The sequence below is a fragment of the Vombatus ursinus genome, unplaced genomic scaffold (genome assembly GCF_900497805.2).
Source record: "Vombatus ursinus unplaced genomic scaffold, bare-nosed wombat genome assembly UNPS02014784.1, whole genome shotgun sequence".
NCBI classification, from domain to species: Eukaryota; Metazoa; Chordata; class Mammalia; order Diprotodontia; family Vombatidae; genus Vombatus; species Vombatus ursinus.
This window is the reverse complement of record NW_020954562.1, coordinates 2873227-2892395: the sequence shown is the minus strand read 5'-3', so window position 1 is coordinate 2892395 and position 19169 is coordinate 2873227. Positions and strand designations below refer to the sequence as shown.

Sequence of the window (19169 nt, the reverse complement as noted above, 5' to 3'; positions counted from 1 at the left end):
TTTTTTAAAATGGAAAAGTGAGAGAAACAAGTTTCAGGAACAGTGAAAACATAAACAACAGGGTCAGTCACAAAAGGCCTTCTATGCCAACTGGTATCTGAGCCTCAGCCGTCATTTCAGCTCTTGGGCCTATAAAATGAAGGAGGCTGGACTGCCCCAGGAGCCTTCTCTAATTCCATGAATCTTGCAGCTGGATTCTAAGACTTCTAATTTAGGAACTGGGCTCAGCCAGGGAATCATCACAGCCCTGACTAGGCTTGAAGGCTGGATTGTAGTTGAGTTCAGTCTTAGTGAGCAACCTGAGTATTTCTGACTTCCCTTCATGGGGCCAGTAGGATAAATTGTTTATCTGCACACTCCTCACAGAGAAAAGTCATGGAATGAGACAGCTGTCCCCCCGTTGCTCCCCTAGACTTGATATTACTCTCCAGGCAGGTGAGTGATTGAAATCGTACATCAGGCAATTTAATGTTCATCTGCTACAAAGTCCTTAAAGGCAGAGGGTAATTGTGAGAACCCTAGAAAGGAAAGGGACAGAGTGTGCAGCAGATATATAGATGATCTGAAGGAAGAGTTTGCCCCCTGCCCCTGAAATATATTTTCACTCAGTTTTCAGCTGGATTTTCCACACAAACTAAGTTGAGTTGGAGTTGAGATGGGATTTCATGAAATCAGAGTATTTTCGTAGGTTCATAGAATCATAGGATTCAGGAGGGGAGGGTCCCTTGACAATCAGCATCTGTCACGTAGATGAAAAAACCAAAGCCAGGGAAGGCCCTTCAAGTCCAAACCCCCAATTTTTAGGGAGAAGGAATCTGAAAGCTCTCAGGAGATTAGGTGACTGGCTCACAGACATACAAATAGTTTAGGGCAGAACTGGTCTTGGAACCCAGATCTCAGCAAGAACTTTTTTCCTCCCTGACTCTCTGAATCTCTGTGTTTCTATATTGCCCCAATGCCCATTTCTTTTTTTTTCTATCTTTTTCTTTTTCTCATCCCCTTCTCTGCATATCTCTATATTCTCTGTCTCTTCTTTCCATCTTTTCCTCCTCAGATGAGGACACTGAGTCTCAAGAAGTTGTTATTTCTCCATGATCAGCCAGCTAGGGTTCAGTTCCAGGCTGTTGGACTCTACGTGCTCCCACTACCAAAACTGTAGAGAAAAGAATAAGCCTGAGAAAGCGTGGTTTAATTCAAGCTATTTTCCCTTGATATGATCGATCCAGGCATTACTGACAAGGTTTGCTCTAATCCTAACCATTTTTTTATGCTTGTAAATAAAATTAAAAGCTTTTCCTTTTAGAGTAATCCTTATGCTTTTGGAATACTATGCAGAAGGGCAATATTTCAGGGATTTACAGTTTTCGTCATCTGCCTTATTTCATGTGTCTTATAGAAATCCAGCTCTCCGACATAGAGGAAGATGTTTTTGTTTGCTTTTTTTTATTTTTATAATGAGCACTTAGCACATTGGAAAGGATGCCTAATTTTGTCTCACCCTGTGTTGCAAAGTTTTCTGCTTTCGTTTTTATTTTTTTCTCTTCCAAAAATCACAGGCGTGCTTGCTTCAAAGTGAAATCATATCTATACAGAACCAGTAAATCACTTAAGAAGGGAAACTAATTATTTGATGTCATACAATAGCACACACATGGACCCCCCAAGTTGTTTGGTCGAATGTGATTTGTTAAAAACAAAAACCAGAGCTGGATTTGCTCCATCTGGTATAATGAAGAGAGCACTAGACTTAGAATTCATAGGATTCAGGACAGGAGGGGACTTTAGGTATCACTGGATACCAGCCCACCCTCATTTTAGAGATGAAGAAATTCAGGCACAGAGGTAAAGTCACTTACCTGAGATTACACATGAAATAAATAACAATGAATAACAATTTGAACTCATATCCTATCTTTAAATACAGATCACTTTTTTCCATATTAGTCAAAAGACCTGAATTCAAGACCCAGCTTAATTGGTCTGCACAAGTTCTCTCACCTTGGGAAAGTCACTTAGTATTCCTAAGCTTCAGTTTTCCCACTCATGAAATGATAACAGTAATAGGTGACCCGTCTACATCATGGTTATTATGAAAGTTTGGTGACATGAGACAGGTAAAACTGCATTATATACTTTGAAGAATTAAACAAACAAAGGTATATGACCATCATTTTTATTTACAGAATAAGCAACACTTTAGAGATGGCATTAGTACAGTAGAAAGACTGGGTTAAAATTCTGGTACTGCCATATACTACATTATAATCTTGGTCAAGTCATTATACACTTAAGGTCCTCGGTTTCCTCGTCTGGAAGATGAGGTGGTTGGATCAGATCAGGGATTCTTGAATTTTTTTTGTGTCATAGACCCCTTTGACAATCTTGTGAAGTATGTGACTCATTAGAATAGTGTTTTAAAATATGTCAGTTTTTTTAAATGGATTACAAAGGAAACTAATTATATTGAAATACAGCCATCAAAATATTAAAAGAAATGTTCATGGCTCTGTTAAAAATCTAACCACAGATCCAGACCCTCGATTCTTATCTTGAACTAGATGGACTCTGGTTCCTTATCTGTGATCCTAATAATGTCCAAAAAAATGCCTTCTCTGGTTTGAAAGAGTTCCACTACATAGTAACCTAGTACCATTTATAATTTTAGGTAGTGATATTATGTTTGTGTCAAGCTTTCTGTTTTTCTTCATGGTCCATCATCCCCCTACCAGTGACAATATTTGGAAAGAAAGCTATGTGGTGTCAGTCTTTCATATAGCACAGATTTTTCAGACTGTGTTCCATCACCTGGCTTCAGCCTTCCCTGTTGTCGGGGCCTGTTGCTGTTTGCAAAGCTGCCTTAGAATACGCTGGCATGCTGTTGCTGCTTGGAAACACCCACCCTGGGAGTCTCTCGTTACTGCATTCCAGACTGGCCTGTCTGTTGCTTGGATTAGCCCGTGGCTTGCATTCCTGTGACAACATTTATAGATGCCCACCAGCTGCATCCGTACCTTCAAGAGGCTGTCTGAATGTTTTCCCATGTTATAACAAAGTACATACAGTCTCTGGTTTCTGCTGCTTTTCTTTAGAGTTCAAGTTAACTTGTTAGTTTTCTTTTGGGACCCAAGATAAGAGTCTCAAATGCTAAGGCAGCCTGCCAAGATTTACTCTCTCTACAACAGCATAGCGTCAATCGGCTCTGAGTATATTGGACTTCTCACCTTGCAGTGAGATTCTGGGGTAGCTAAATGGCTGTGGAAAGGCTCTAGCTAGGCCAACAGGTAAAGTTATTCAGAATCCAGTGGGCTATGCAATGAGAAAAACCAACCTATGCTGCTTCATTTCTGTGTTTATGATATTTTCCATTTCTTTATTATGCAGTTAACAATTTAATGGAGAAAGGAGGTGGGGGAAATAAGCGAACACAAATTATGATGCAAGGAAAAATGAGACATCCAGGCCAAGTTCTATGAACCATCTGAAGAGGGAAAGCTTACTTTCTCCTAGAGGGGGGAAGGGTTGGGGAAGCAAGGGCATGGAGCAAGTGACATTTGAGGAGTCCATTCCAGGCATAGAGGAAAACATGAGTAAATGCAGACCCAGAAGAAGGCAAACTGAAAACAGGGAGTGGAAAGGCTACACTAGAGGTTGGAACATCAGATCATGAGATAAGCTTGGAGAGGCAGGTCACCCTTTTACTTCTTTCTCCCTTAGGTCAATTTGCAACAGCTAATAGACCTAATTTTTCCTTCAACTACAAGGGCCCTCTTTTCTTCCATTCTCTGTTCTGACTTCCCAACCTTTGCTGCTCAACATGTCAGCCTCTTGTTGTGTGATGTCTCACCAACCAAATCTTCTGTGTTAACTTCTTCCTTTCCATCTTGTTCATCAGATTCCCTGAGTGATAGCAAACTTTTCTGTTGATATTGCCTTCCATTCTCTAAAAGAATCTAATAGGTTTCCTGAAGTCCATTCCCTTACTCAAGTCCATCCAGGGAGGAAACAGAGAAAGAATTGTAGTGTCTAGAAGGCAGCATTGACCTCTTGTAACGTGTTGGATATTAATGGAATAAGTAATACGATAGAGTGAAGTTTTCTTGTTTATACCTTAACCTTGATGAGGGAATGAGAAACTCTTTATCGTATGCCTTAATAATGTGATTTGGGGGTCCAAGGTAAGCGGAATATTAAAGGAAGATGAAAGGTTTTCTTTTTCTGAAGAAAAAAAAAACAATTTAGAAACTTAGTCTTTGCATCATGAGGTGAGCACTGTGGAAGGTAATAGCAATAGATAGTTGGAGTGTATTATGACAGGTCAAAACAGCAATTGTACAAAATGCAGTTGGAGGAGCAGAATTCTTTTTATTTGTGTTGGAATGAAATTGTTCCATGATAGTATAGAAATAACAAAGGAAATGAATACTTAACAACATTGCTATAAATGGGGGATGGGGGGAGAGGATAGAGCATTTCTATTTATAACTTGCAGAATCCCACATAAAAATAACTCCAACTTACCAATTGGTTCTTAACTGGAGTGCAAAGCCATCAGTGCTGCTGCAGCTGCTCCAAGGATTTTGAGGAATCCTCGTAACAAGAAGAAACAGTGGATTGGTAAAAACTCAAAAGTTCCTTGCTTCTTTTCCCTAGTTCTCAAAGAGAGGGAAGAAGAAATTAAAAGTTCCTGGAGGCTGGGCATTTTCTAGATCTCCATCCCACAGGTTGTTCATCTGTTTGTTTCTAATGAAAAAGATACATTCCTGCCACCTCAAATCGAGCTTAATAGTATAGTCAATAAGTGTGTCTGTGATCTATGGATCCATTTGGCAGGATAATAGATCAAGTCAGTCAGTCAGATTCCAAAGTGATGTTTCTTACATGCTCCCAAAGATGAATTCTATATGATTGTGGCTCAAAAAGAAAGTCTAAAAATTAATAATGTTTCTCTCTCTCTCTCTCTCTCTCTCTCTCTCTCTCTCTCTCTTTCTTTCTTTCTCTTTCTTTCTCTCTATTCTAGCGGAGCTTCTTGGGCTGTGCTAGTTTTAAAGTAGGGGACCTGCTGAAATCGAAGGAGCAACGGCTAACCCTTAGCCTGAGGTAGGTCTCTTTGTCTCTAATAAACCCTTTAAAATGTTGCACCTACCGTGATATTCTTTGCCTACTGCTCCGTTGTGTATGGAGCTTACAAGATTCATGCCAGTGGATTAAATGCTACTTTTAGGTAGCAGCTTTCTTCCCTTAAAACCCAGTTAAGTTGACATGGAGTTATTTAAGTCCATGGGTCAAATTAGTGAAAGCTGCCAGCTCTTGTATATAAGCTCCTATGCTGTTAGGAGGGTTGGAGTTCTTTTAGGTCATTTTTAGATGAATAGAAATGTTTCTATATTTTTTGCCTAGGTTTTTTTTTTTATTGACAGGATGCTAAATTCTAAAACTAGAAAGTTTCTAGGTTTTTGGATGTTTAACAAATTTGATTTGAATATGCCTGTTTGAAGGCAGCATTATGAATGTGTTAGCTATATATCTTTGGCTACAACAATTTCGATGTAATTCAACAAAGCTTTATTCTTCATTTCTGAGTTTATCATCCGAAACCATTCAGCACTTTAGCTGAGCCATGTCGGAACCCATTATGGGATGGGTGATCAATGACAGCTCACTTTTAGTACTAGGTCCAGGACTTTTGATCTACAGGATAATTCGTAAGTTGTTGTTCAGGTGGGTAGCCTTATTAATATGAAGCATAGTGAAGCAAGCCATGGAATACAATAACCACTCCTTTTGACCCCAGGCACAAACTGAGTACCTTGTCAAATTATTCTTCACCTGCAGAATGACTTTGTCCTCAAGCTTGAAGTGTAGCTAAGGGAACTGCTATGTCTGTATATGTATTTATGGAACATGGAAATTAATATATCAAATGGGAAGAGGGTGAAAAGCCTCTTATTTTGAAGTCTCTGCAGGGACAATATATAGGCAAGAAAAATGGTCTCCCTCTTCCCTTCCCTTCTGAAAAAGCATTTGAAACTAGGCATTTATTGCAGTCAAACTACTGAAGTTTATGCTGGCATCCAAACTTCTAGATTTCCTTCCCTCTTAATTTTCTTCGAACCCTGTAGCTAAGGTATTTCAGTCCTTTTTTATTTTTTAAAGTCAGTTAAGTGTGATTTATAAATAATCCAAAACAATGAGCAGGAGGGGGAAAAAAAGAGTTGGGGCATCGTCCTCTACTCTTTATATCCTTAGGGACTTTGTTTCTGCCTTGTCTCCAGCTACCATCTCTATCTACCTTCTGTGTGTGTGTGTGTGTGTGTGTGTACACACATATATATACACATACACATATGTGTGTAAAGATACGTGTATATACATATGGATATATACACAAAATATACACATATCATCTAAATTCCATTTTCTGAACATTTCATCAGTTTCCATTCTATTGGCATCTTCCTTTGAGAAAACAGAAAATCATCCCTTTGTGTCTTTAAGTTGGCACTGCTTCAAGTAGAGCTTTCATCTCTGCCATTTTCCAAGCATCATTCTATTGATTGTCATTTAAACTTGCTCATGTGGGTCGCTGAGTCCTGAGGTGATAGAATAAAAAATACAGTGGTTCCACTGTCATCAACAATGAGAAGAGATCACTCTAGAAATTCTGGTCGATGTGTGCCTTTTAATAGTCATTCATTGTTTTATGATATTATTCTTTACTTCATTCTCTGTTATTATTCATTTGGTTTAGTCACATCCAACTCTCTGTGATCCTATTTGGAGTTTTCTTGGCAGAGATACTGGAGTGGTTTTTCATTTCCTTCTCCAGCTCATTTTACAGATGAGGAAACTGAGGCAAGCATAGTTAAGTGACTTGCTCAGGGTCACACAACTAGTAAGTGTCTGAGTCCAGATTTGAAGTCCCAAAGATGAGTCTCCCTGACTCCAGGCCTGGAGTTTATCTGCTGCATCACATAGCTGTACCAGAATTCAACTAATCATAGCTAACATTTATATAGCACTTTATGGGCCTCACAACAGCTCTTGGTGGTAGATGCTACTACTATACCCTTGAAGAAACTGAGACTGAGGAGCATTGACTTGCCCAGGGCTACACAATTGAATATCAGTTGTAAGATTTGAACTCAGGTTTTCCCGACTCTCAAGTCTGGCACTCTATCCACTATGTCACAAGGCAGCCTCTTTTTCACTTTATTTTTAGCGTATAAACCAGATAATGTGTTGTTTTCCTCAAAGCTCAAGTCAAATGCTACCTCCCAATGAAGCCTTTCCTGATCCTCCCAGTTATTAACTTCTCCCATGTTTATTTTGTATGTGTTTCTATGTATAAATGAAGCCCTCCAATGGGATGTAAGCTCCTCGAGGGCAGAAACGACTCCATTTTTATCTAAAACAGAGCCTAGCACTGTGCCGAGTACATCGCAGGCACTTAAAAAGTGCTCACTGATCAATTGCTAAGCCACGGTTAGCTTTATGGTTATCTTTTATTTTCTTTGTAAGGGGACCTAGAATCTTGCAGAATGACCCCTCTTTTTGCCTTGGCCACAAAATGAAATCGATTCTGCTACCTCCTTCAGCCCCATCTCTGAGGAGAACCTTTGAAACATCTCAGGTACAATGTTCTGGTTTCATGCGTAGTGAAAACATCAGTACTAATGAGATTTGCTTCATTCGGTAGCATTTCAGCTTGGTCGTTGTTGGACATAGATCTCACATTTAGAATACCATTAGTGAAATGAACATGCAAAGATGATCTTTAAAAAACCAAAACCAAAACAAAGCTCTGTGCTTGTTCTGTTCTGTGATCTGCCACTAACACAGCAGAAATGCAAAGGGGCCACACAGGCCCTATGGCCATTTGGTATTTTTCCGTACTTCATGAGTCATCATGGCCAAAGAATTAATCAACTGGTGATCAATCTGAGCCTCTCTGTATTTAGCAAAACTAGGGGCAGTCAGTCACTGGCACCATATTCCTAGTATTTTTAGCTTTCCATCTAATTTCTCTATGCCTCACCTCTATGCAATATTACCATGTCAATATGGTATGATTTATTAGGAATTCTTCAATCATTAGACATGTAAGTTCTTTGTAGTTTTTTTTGGGGGGGGCAGGGACGATATTATAGCTCCTATGGACATTTTTGTAAAGATAGAGGTCATTTTCTTCCTTTTAAATAACATCTCTAGGGGGCAGCTAGGTGGTGCAGTGGATAGAGCACCGACCCTGAAGTCAGAAGGAACTGAGTTCAAATCCGGTCTCAGACACTTGACACTTACTAGCTGTGTGACCCTGGGCAAGTCACTTAACCCTATTGCCTAGTCAAATAAATAAATAGATAGATAAATAAATAAATAAAATCTCTAGAGTATACATCCAGCAATTAAATCATCTTGTATATTTCCATTTTAAAGAGTATAGATCTAGAGTTAGGATAAATTTGAGGACCTTTAAGTTCATCCCCCTCATTTAATAGATAAGGAAACAGAAGAATAAAATGACTTATCCTAGGTCTCATAGGTAGTAACACCAGAGGCCGTATTTGAGTATAGGTCCTCTGACTGAACAAGAGCTAGAGACCTTTCTCCAACATATTCCCCTGAATGTTGCCTCTTATACATTTTCTGTAAGATTCGAAGAGGATGTTATTAGGGCTGCTATTGTTTTTCCTTAGCTAGCCTGTGGCTGTTAATTTTGATTACTAAGCACTTATTCTGAAGAAGCTAGCTGCTGATATCTGTGCATCCACAATAATTCCTCCAGCAACAATAGTGTGTGTTTCATGTGGGGCTTTAAGGTTTACAAAGCACTTTAATACAAATATTTCCTCATTTGATTCTCACTACTACTTTCTTGTGAGACAAAATCAGGAACAGCCTAACTCTTCCACCAGAGTGAAGGGGGAAAGTCTCTTCAATACGTGAAAGACGATTCTTCTGATCTGTCTCTAGTACTTGCAAACAGACCCAAATTTAATGGCAACTTAGAAGTCATCTAAATAAGGAATTCTTCACCTGTTTTATGTCATGAACTCCTAAGTCCGTCTGAAACTTATTGATCACATCTTAGAATGTTTTTAATTGCTTAGAATAAAATACATAAGATTATAAAGGAAACCAGTTATATTAAAATACAGTCATCAAAAACTTTAAAAGAAATTCAAGCTTAAGAACCCTAATCTAGGCGTGGAATCTCCCCTATGACAACTCCTATAAATTTTTCCTTTATAAAGCCCAGGGGTGGGGAACCTGAGACCTCAAGGCTGCATGTGGCCATCTAGTTCCTTAGGTGCAGCCTTTTGAGTGAGTCCAAGTTTTACTGAACAAATCCTTTTATTAAGGGGATTTGTTCTGTGAAGTTTGGATTCAATCAAAAAACTGCACTTGAGGACCTAGAGGGCCACATGTGGCCTTAAGGCCGCAGGTTCCTCACTCCTGTTAGCCTTTCCTTCAATACCTGAAGTGAGTGGGAAGCCATGTGCTTTAAAAAGTATTCTTCATAATATACCTTTCATTTTTCTAAAGGCCATTTTTTTTGTTTGGTGTTTAATGAAATTAGTTCTCTTTTAATTATATTATTTAGCTGTAGTGTACTCAAATTGATATCATTACCCTTTGGTTAAGATTGGTGAAGATTTGTAGTTCTATCTACTATTCACAGAAACATTGTTCTTAAGACCAATTAAAAATGCTGTAGGATAAGAAGATTTAGAACTAAAGGGGACCTCAAAGATCAGTTAGTGAGAGAGGTTAGGAAATTTGACCAAGATTGCACAGATAGTAAGTGGTATAGCCAGGATTAAATCTCAGGTTCTCTGACTCCAAATCCAGTTATCTTTCCATTTTACCACAGAATTAGCGTAAGCGTAAGACACTATTCCAGGGGAAAAAACAAAACATGACCATGAGAGTTTCAAGTGTTTATGTCAAATCAAGTCAAGTCAAGTCAATAAGCATTTATGTGTTAGATACTGACTGTGCTAAGTGCTGGAAAAGAAAGATAGCTCCTGCCCTCAAGAGGTTTATATTCTAATGGAGGAAGAGGATAGGAAGCTGAAAAATGAAGTGTGGAAAGGAGAGAAGATACCCTCAGGAAGGTGGAGACATCTTCAAGACTGAGAAAGATACTGGGAAATGGTCATGAATAAAGAAATAGGAAGAATCAGGAGAGGAAACAGGAGCAAAGTGAAGGCATGAAGATGGATATATCATGCTCTTACTTAAAATAAATTTCAGGGTGGAAACGACCAATCAGAGAAGTGGCCTAGAATAGAATTTAATGTAGTATGGATCCAGTTCCTTTAACTTTATATCTCTAAGGGGGAAAAAAGTTCACAAACAGTTAAAGAGATAAAAAGGTCCTATCTCCAATCAAAATCCTTTTTATAAAATGATACTTGCAATTTCTGGATGACTGCTGATTTCCCTCTTTCCTTTGCCTTTACCACAAACCAAATAAAGACTCATGGAGCCTTCTAGTTTTGGGGACACATTTTGTTTATTTCTGGTTAAAAAAAAAGAATCTTGTCTCAAAGAATTTTCTTTTCCATGGACTCAAAATCTGTGTCTAGTGTCTGTGTTCCCCAAAGTATTAAGTCAGGAGAACATTAGGTCAAGGGTAAGAGACACAGTTCTATTTTTCAGCCTCTGTATTGCTTAGTCCAATCTTTTGGACTTAACATTCTTGTCATAACTTATAAAAAATACTAATAGTTTCCAGAATTTTGTGAGAATGAATTTGATGGAAGATACATTTATTAATAGGTACTGGACTATTCAATGGTTAAATTCCTTCTGTTCATTCTGCTTTTGGTAGTTACCTAAGACTGATACATTTCTGCAAATTAGCCTGCTCAGGCTGCATGCATCACCCCCATGAGATACTCCTTAATAGTCAACTCAGGGACTAAAACTTTCAAATCAATTCTAGGAGCATGATGCCTGCCCCGTACTTGTTCATATCTAGTCTACTAACTTCAAGCCCCCACCAGTAAAAAGTTAAGAGCCAATTATATGTAAACATGTGTCATATAATACATATCTGTATATATAAATACATACACATACACACATCTCTAGATAGATATTTGTATCTATATCTATCTATAAAGCTTTAGCAGTTTTCAAAGCACTCTACTTATATCATTTAGCTCTTATAATAGTCCTGTGAGGTATGTCCCGCAGGTATTATTGCCACTATTTACAGATGAGGCAACCGAGGCACAGAGGGATAAAATGATTTACTTGTTCATGTCACCTAATTAGTAAGTGTAGGAGACAGAATCTGAACCCAGATCACCCTGACCCCCAAATCTAGCACTAATATTATTTACTATGAAACTCATACTTAAATGGTGGAAAGAAGATTCTTGAGAGATCTACCTGCAGTGGTGAAGGGGAAAAAGAAACAGTGGACCCTGGCTTTACATGGCCAATAGGAAAAGAAGAAAAGTAGTAGAAGAGTCTACTTAGCACCATGCCTGGCACATAGTAGGTATTTAATAAATGTTTATCGATTAATTGATTGGCAGATCAAATACTAACAGGCTACTGGAGAATGGTATTTGTACATCTCAGATCCCATGAGAACAGGCTGTGAATAGACCCAGTCACAGATTCTTTTTTTCTTTCTTAGAATATAAGGGAAGCTGGAATTGTTAGAGGATCAGGCGAAGAATGCTCTTTCCCTTAAACATATTCATAAAGTGCAAAGACGCAATTATGAGGAGAAAATGCTTGTTCCTGAGAAAGTCACCAAGGGAAAGCTGGGACAGCTGAAAATTTGTCAACCTTGTTTGAGATTGTTGCTTTGTTATTGTAGATGAGATAGAATCTAAGCATCCATGTCATCCTTCTTGGTGCTCAGAATCACCCGCACTGCATCCTCACCCCACTCAGGCTGTATATTTTATTCAGAGTATGTCTGTGCCCTCCTTCTCTGAACTGATAACTTGTTTGTTCATACTAGGGAGGCCAACTGAAGGACAAAGTAATTCTGGTGACAAAAATGTAATTGTTGGCCTATCTAGAACCCGCGGGTTTGGGGGGAGATAACAGCCAGGTGATAGCCAGTGGGTAGAGTGCCAGGTCTGGAGTTGGAAGACCTGAGTTCAAATCCAGCATCAGATATTTACTACTTCTGTGACTGTGGGCATGTTACTTAATCTCAATTTGACTTAGTTTCTTCATCTGTAAAATAATAATACTAGAGATAGCAATAATAACACCAGCATCCCAGGGTTGTTATAAGGATCGAATGAGATAATAATTGTAAAGCACTTAGTACAGTGTCTGGCACATAATAAGTGCTATGTAAATGTTAGCTGCTATCATCATCATTGTTACTGAGGGGCAGCTAGTTGGATAGAGTACTGGGCCTCGAGTCAGGAGGACCTGAGTTCAAATAAGGCCTCAGACATTTAGTAGCTGTGTGACCCTAGGAAAATCACATAACCCTATTTGCCTCAGTTTCCTCTTCTATAAAATGAGCTGGCAAGGAAATCAAACCACTCCAGTATCTTTGATGAGAAAACCCCAAATGGGGTTCACAAAGAGTTGAACATGGGTAATCAATGAAACAACAACAGCAAAAATTGTTATTGACCAGGAACCCACCAGAAGACCCAAATAAAATTCATTGGAAAATAGGAAACATTAGGATTTCCCAGAATATGAAAAGTGTCTGATGCATCTGCTCTCTTATGGAGAATGACTTCATTGCCATCAGTTTGCATGGTTAAGAATCATAATTATTTCAACTAAATCATTTTTTATGTCAGTGAAAACCACTTTATCCTCAACATTATGTCACCAAAATTTCTAATTCATTCTAAGCTGATTTACTGTGCTGTGTGTTTTCCTACCTGCTTCCTGGAAAAATTAAGCAGTCTTGTGTGTATGTTTACTAGTTGCATCTGCCAGTCTGGTGCAAACTGGTCTCAGCTTGTCATTAGATGTAGTTAATCTATCACATGATAATGGTGGTCACAGCTTACTTTCCTATAGGCTCTCCACCTTGGCTTCTCATTTGCTCATCTCTTGTTTGCTAATTGTTTTGGTTCTGCCTTGTTAAGAGCTAAGGACTTTGGAGAGGAGGTTTTGCCCCTTGTTATGTATATTTATTTGTTTGTGGAGAATGGTCATTATGTTTATTGTAATGCTTTGTATGCTGCAGGGCACTAGTGAGGTGGGGCTCCAAAATACTGCCTTATGTACTTGCTTATTTGATGTTCATAACAACCTTGTGAGGTAGACAGAGCAAGCATTATTATCCCCCATTTTATGGAGGAGAAAACTGAAGTTCAAAATGAATTACTCAAGGTCACACAGCTAACAAAAGGCAAAGATAGATTTTAAACTCCAATCCCAAGGCTCTTTCCATCAGACTATGTTATTTCCACGTCTAATCCACATTAGTCCTTTTATGAAACAACCTGTCAAATTAAGGGGATCCTAGATAGGCATATGGCGATGTGTGTTGGTAGCACTCAGGCATATAGTGGCTGTTGTTCTGTGTCTCATTCTCCTTGACCCCATTTGGAGTTTTCTTGGCAAAGATACTGAATTGGTTTGTCATTTCCTTTTCCAGCTCATTTTGCAGATGAGGAAACTGAGGCAAACAGAGTTAAGTGACTTGCCCAGGGTCACACAACTAGAACGTGACTGAGGATGGACACGGTTAAAGTGAACACATTTTCTAACTTCTGCTGTTTTATCCCATGAGATACATATATGCAAAGCTCATGTGACATGTCAGCTATCACATATACAAATACATGAGTATTAAAAACATCAGACTCAAGAATCTTAACTTTGTCTTTATCCTGTGGATTGCCTTGGTGTGTTTCATTTTCTCAGAAAAAAACTGTGAGAACTCTGTCCCCATCATCAATATTCCTATTAAACAGTATGTATATTGAGATACAACACAGCGTTAGATTCCAACAACTCAATTGATCAACATGAATTTATCAAAAGCCTCCTTTGTGCCAAGTTCTGGGCTAGGCCCTGGGGATACAGTGATATATATGTTACTAGTACCATATTCCATTAATTTGGCTTGTAGAGGAAGGGAAAAACAAAAAGAACCACCATTTGTCAAATGCCTACTATGTGCCAAGCACTGTGCTAAGCACTTTATAAATATTATTTCATTTGATCCTCCCAACAACCTTGGGAGGAAGGTGCTGTTATTACCCCTATTTTACAATTGTGGAAACTGAGGCAGACATTAAATGACTTCTTCAGGGTCACAGAACTATTACATATTTGAGGCTGGGTTTGCACTCAAGTCTTCCTGCCAGGCCCAGGGTTCTATCATCTGCACCACATAGCTCCCTAGGAAGACAGGATTCAATTGGCAAAACTTCATCATTGGATTTAATGTAGTTTTGCTTCTGTTTATGATTTTCTTTTTAGTGGTGTTTTCATTTCTGAACAAATAAAGAGTTCCTAACATTTGGACAATATATAATGTCTCAATTTACAGAAAGTCAATTATGAATTTTGAACTGGAAAGGATATTAAAGATCATTTAGTCCAACCATCTATTTTACAGAAGAGGAAACTGAGGCCCAAAGAATTGAGCTGTCTATTTATTGTAGCACTTGTAGGTTTGCAGAGCTTTTTATGTATATTCTCTCATTTACCCCTCACAACCTCCATTATTTAGGTGCTATGGTTACATGCTTACCCCCTTTTATAGATCATAACTGAAGTTGATAGAAGTTAAGGGATGCACTCAGGATGACACAGTTAGGAATTATCTGTGGTAGGATTTGAACTCAGGTCTTCCTGACTACAAGTCTGGCATTCTGTGCTATCAACCTGTCTCTTGACTTACTTGTGGCAGAGCCACATTCCCAGTTTAGTTCCCATGACTCCTAAATAGTGAAAATAGAACATTGCCACTACTATCACCTCAATTCAATTCAATAAATTTTGAGAGACAATGATAGAGTGACTAGTGTTCTAGCCTTGGAGTCTTAAAGACCTGGGATTAGATATCACTTCTGCATCAATACTAGCTGTGTGACCATGGGCAAATTTTTTTCCCATTAATTAATTTATTTATTTTTAGTTTTCAACATTCATTTCCACAAGATTTTGAGTTCCAAATTTTCTCCCCTTCTCTCCCCTTCCCCCACCCCAAGACAGTGGGCATTCTGAATACCCCTTCCTCTATTCTGCCCTCCCTTCTATCACCCCTACCTTTTCTTGTCCCCTTCGCCTTCTATTTTCCTGTGGGGCAGGATAGATTTCTATACTCCTATCATGGGCAAATTTTTTGTTCAGTTGTATCTGACTCTTCATGACCCCGTTTGGGGTTTTCTTGGCAGAGATACTATAGGGGTTTGCCATTTCCTTCTCCGGCTTATTTTACAGATGAGGAAACTGAGGCAAACAGGGTGAAGTGACTTGTTCAGGGTCACACAGCTAGTAAGTGTATGAGGCTACATTTGAACTCAGACCTTTCTGACACCAGTCTCTGTGCTCTATCCACTGAGTCATCTAGCTGTCCTTGGGGTAATTACCCCCTTTCAGCTTGTTTCCTCATGTGTAGAAGGAGGGAGTTTAGCCTCTCTGACCTCTAACATCCCTTTGACACACAGATGCAGGAGACACATAGAGATGGTGAAGACTTTGATTTCATGGTTACTTTAACGGGGAAAAGCATACAAATAACTGATTCAAGGAGGAATGAGAGATAGGAAAATTGGATAGGAAGCATCCCCCTAATGCTAGTAAAAATCATTTTGTCTAGCTGGGAGAACAGAAATACATCACATCATCAGAAGGCAGGGATCCCTGTCTCCCCATAAGTATGTCTGAGCTCCCACAATAACCCCAGTCTTCCCTGCCCTCAGATTAGTTCAAATTTAATTCATTCCAATTCCATAGATATTTATTAATCTATCATGAGGGCTGATAGGGGCTCAGTGGTTATAGAACTAGGCCTGTAATCAAGAAGATCTGAGTTCAAATCCAGCCTCAAGTATTTACTAGTTGTGTGACCCTGGGCAAGTCATTAAACCTCTTTTTACCTTAATTCATTGGAAAAGGAAATGACAAACCACTCCAGTATCTTTGCTAAGAAAACCCCATGGATAGTATGAACCACAGGGTCACAGAGAGTCAGACATGACTGAACTACAGAAGAACAACAAAAGACAAAATTAAAACTGTCCCTGACCTCAAGGAGCTTTTGTTTTACTGGCTTAAATTCAGAGTTATAACTGGAAATAAATTCATTCAGCCATAGTCATTCTTCTAAGCAGACTGATCAGAAACATCAATAAAGGTCATTGGATATTTTACTAGCAGCAACAATATATTACACTTAATTAACATATATTATATCATACATATTAATATATTGTTATATTAAATAGCAATATATTAAGTGCCTTTGTGCAGGACATCGTACTGGGCACTGGTAAGAGCATAAAGTTTAAATAAGCTGTGACCAAAAATGAACATTAAAAATAATAAATGGATTTGGGATTGGGGAAGGCACAATTTTAATTAGTACCACTATTAGCATAGAAGAGAGAAACAAACCTTGCTGTCTGCCCTGACTTTGCATTCTGTGGACTTCTTGGCTTTATCCCTTGTCCTGATTATATGCCCCATGGTTTCCCATTGTCATCTGACCTACTGGCAATCTAAAATCTGCTTGGGCCATGCAAGCTGCGCCTCTGGTGCTTTTAGGACTTTTAAGTCTTCCCTTTACCCAGTAGCTCAATTCTCTAATATGTTGTGTTCCCTGCAAGTGTGAACTTGACCTTAGACTGTCTTTCTCTAGTTGTTATCCCCTGTGCTGAGCATAATACTTGAAACTTATTAGGAACAGGAGTTCGTTACATGTTTTTTTATTTAAAAAAAAAACAAAAACAGGAGAGGAGACATAGCTTAATGAATAGAGAACCTAGATTGTGGTCCTCATTGTAATGAGGACAGGAGTTCAAATCCCATCTGTAACTTACTATCAGTGTGATTCTGGGGCAAATCACTTAAATAGTCAATGCTCAGGGCAGCTATCTTAGACTCTAAATGGCAGAGCAGGTGTCTTTCAGCATTGCTGGAGGAAGTTTTCTCATCAGAAATTCCTAAAACCTATACAAACTAGTCTGATACAATTTCCAATTAGTATGAAAATGACATTTCACTTGCTATTCCATAAAATAAGAAAATATATAAAATTGAATCATAAACTCCTTTTCTCTCATTGTGTATAACTCAAGAGAATAGGAGAGACATAGGAAGGTCAGGGTGATCCAGATGCGTATTCCCAGTCACACATGTCCAAAGTTTCTCTTCTCAATATTCTTGGTGGACTGAGAATCAAACGAAATCTATAAGATGGCGGCTACTGCTTTGTTGTAGTTATTTGGTCATTTCAGTCTTATCCATGACCCCACTAGGGGTTCTCTTGGCAGAGATACTGGAGTGTTTTGCGATTTCCTTCTCCAGCTCAGGAAACTGAGGCAAATGGGGTTAAGTGACTTGCCCAGGGTCACACAGCTAGTAAGTGTCTGAGGACAATTTTGAACTGATGAAGATGAGTCATCTTGACTCAAGGCATGAAGCTCTATCCACTCCGCTGCCCTGCTACTACTTGTACTGCCTCTAACCAGAACAGGACAGTGGCTTGATCTCTGGATTTGGGGTTAGAGGTGTTAGTTACAAGTCCCAGTTTTACTATTTGCTGTTTTTGTGTCTTCGTCTAAAACACCTATCCTTTCTGAACCTCATAATTTTTTTTCGTGGGGGGGGGAGTTTTGGTTTGTTTGTGTATATGTTTTTCATCTGTAAACATTTGTAAATTAAGACTATTAATGATCTTTAAGGTTCTGGCCAGCCCTAGGTCCTATGACCTTATCTTTGAAAGGATCTGCTTTAGAGGGCATATGGTCAAACAGTCGGGATTCTGGGTAATTGATGACCGCTTTCCTTTTGTAATCCATGTACCAGCTAGGTGGTGTATTGGATAGCATGCTAGACTTGGGGTCAGGAAGACCTGAGTTCAAACCCTGCCTCAGATGCTAGTTAGCTGTGAGATCCAGAACAAATTATTTAAACCTCTGTCAACTTCATCTGTAAAATAATATAGGTGAGTAGACTCAAGGGTCTCTCTCCAAGTGTCTTTTATCTCAAAATCTATGATTCTCTGAGCATCTTAGGTACTATTTCCTGTTTCAGAATGAAAATCTGACTTCCTGCATTCTGACATGAAAATAAGCTTATTGCTAGGATAGCAGGTACCCTAAAGATAGGGGCAGGAGTCTGTATAAAGCAAGGCTCAATTCAACACAAAGGCGAGAAAAAAATCTTTTTGAATGAAAACGTGATCATCATAACCCTGAAACCAGTGCAGGGATGTATAAATTTCATAAAGGGTGTCAATTGTTTTGAGTTCTTGTATTTTATTGGCTCACGGGGGACATCCACAGCTGAATGCAGGAGTAGGCTGAGTTGGAATTTCAGAAGGGATTGAATGTCAAGAGAGGAAGGAAGTGCTAAAAGCCACGACGGCATGTGTTTATGGAATGGGTTTTGTTCTTATATGGAGTTGTGTTACTGTCTTTCAGGGAAAAGGGCAAAGTCTTGAAAGGCTTTTATCTAGACTTACTTCCTCTCCACTAGGGCTGAGGGGTGGTGATGGGTATACTCTGCACAGGAGGAGAGGGCTAGATATGAGGAGTCCTGGGATTGTGACAAAGAAAAGTCAGACATTTTCCTTTTCAATCAATCCCTCTGTTCATTCATTTTTAATGTATATGCCTGTGCAAATAGGCACACTCTGCTTCTCCTTTTCTGGTCTTAAGCGATTTTCAGAACTATTGCCCAGTACGATGTCCTGCACAAAGGCACTTAATATATTGCTATTTAATATAAGAGTATATTAATATGTATGATATAATATATGATAATTAAGTGTAATATATTGTTGCTGCTAGTAAAATATCCAATGACCTTTATTGATGTTTCTGATCAGTCTTAAGCCATTTTCAGGAGACTGTGGATATGGCCCTGGGAATCAATTAGCATTCTGATTTTTTTTTTTTTGTATCCAAAGCATTTATTGATATTCAATGTAAGTATGTGTAAGATGCAAAATTAATTGAAGTTTTCAGTTTGAGAAGGGATAT

The 19169-nt window shown here is 38.8% G+C and overlaps 1 protein-coding gene across 5 annotated transcripts in view; it reads left to right on the top strand.

Moving 5' to 3' along the window:
- INPP4B (inositol polyphosphate-4-phosphatase type II B) overlaps positions 1-19169 on the top strand; it is a 920894-nt gene that overhangs the window by 577005 nt on the left and 324720 nt on the right. For 4 of the 5 annotated variants that reach the window (XM_027866808.1, XM_027866807.1, XM_027866810.1 and 1 more), the window contains one exon: positions 5018-5097. In XM_027866808.1, coding sequence (XP_027722609.1) covers positions 5018-5097 — 80 coding nt within the window. Of the gene's footprint in view, positions 1-4542; positions 4615-5017; positions 5098-19169 lie in introns of those variants that run through there. The other variant, XM_027866812.1, reaches the window with a different exon arrangement.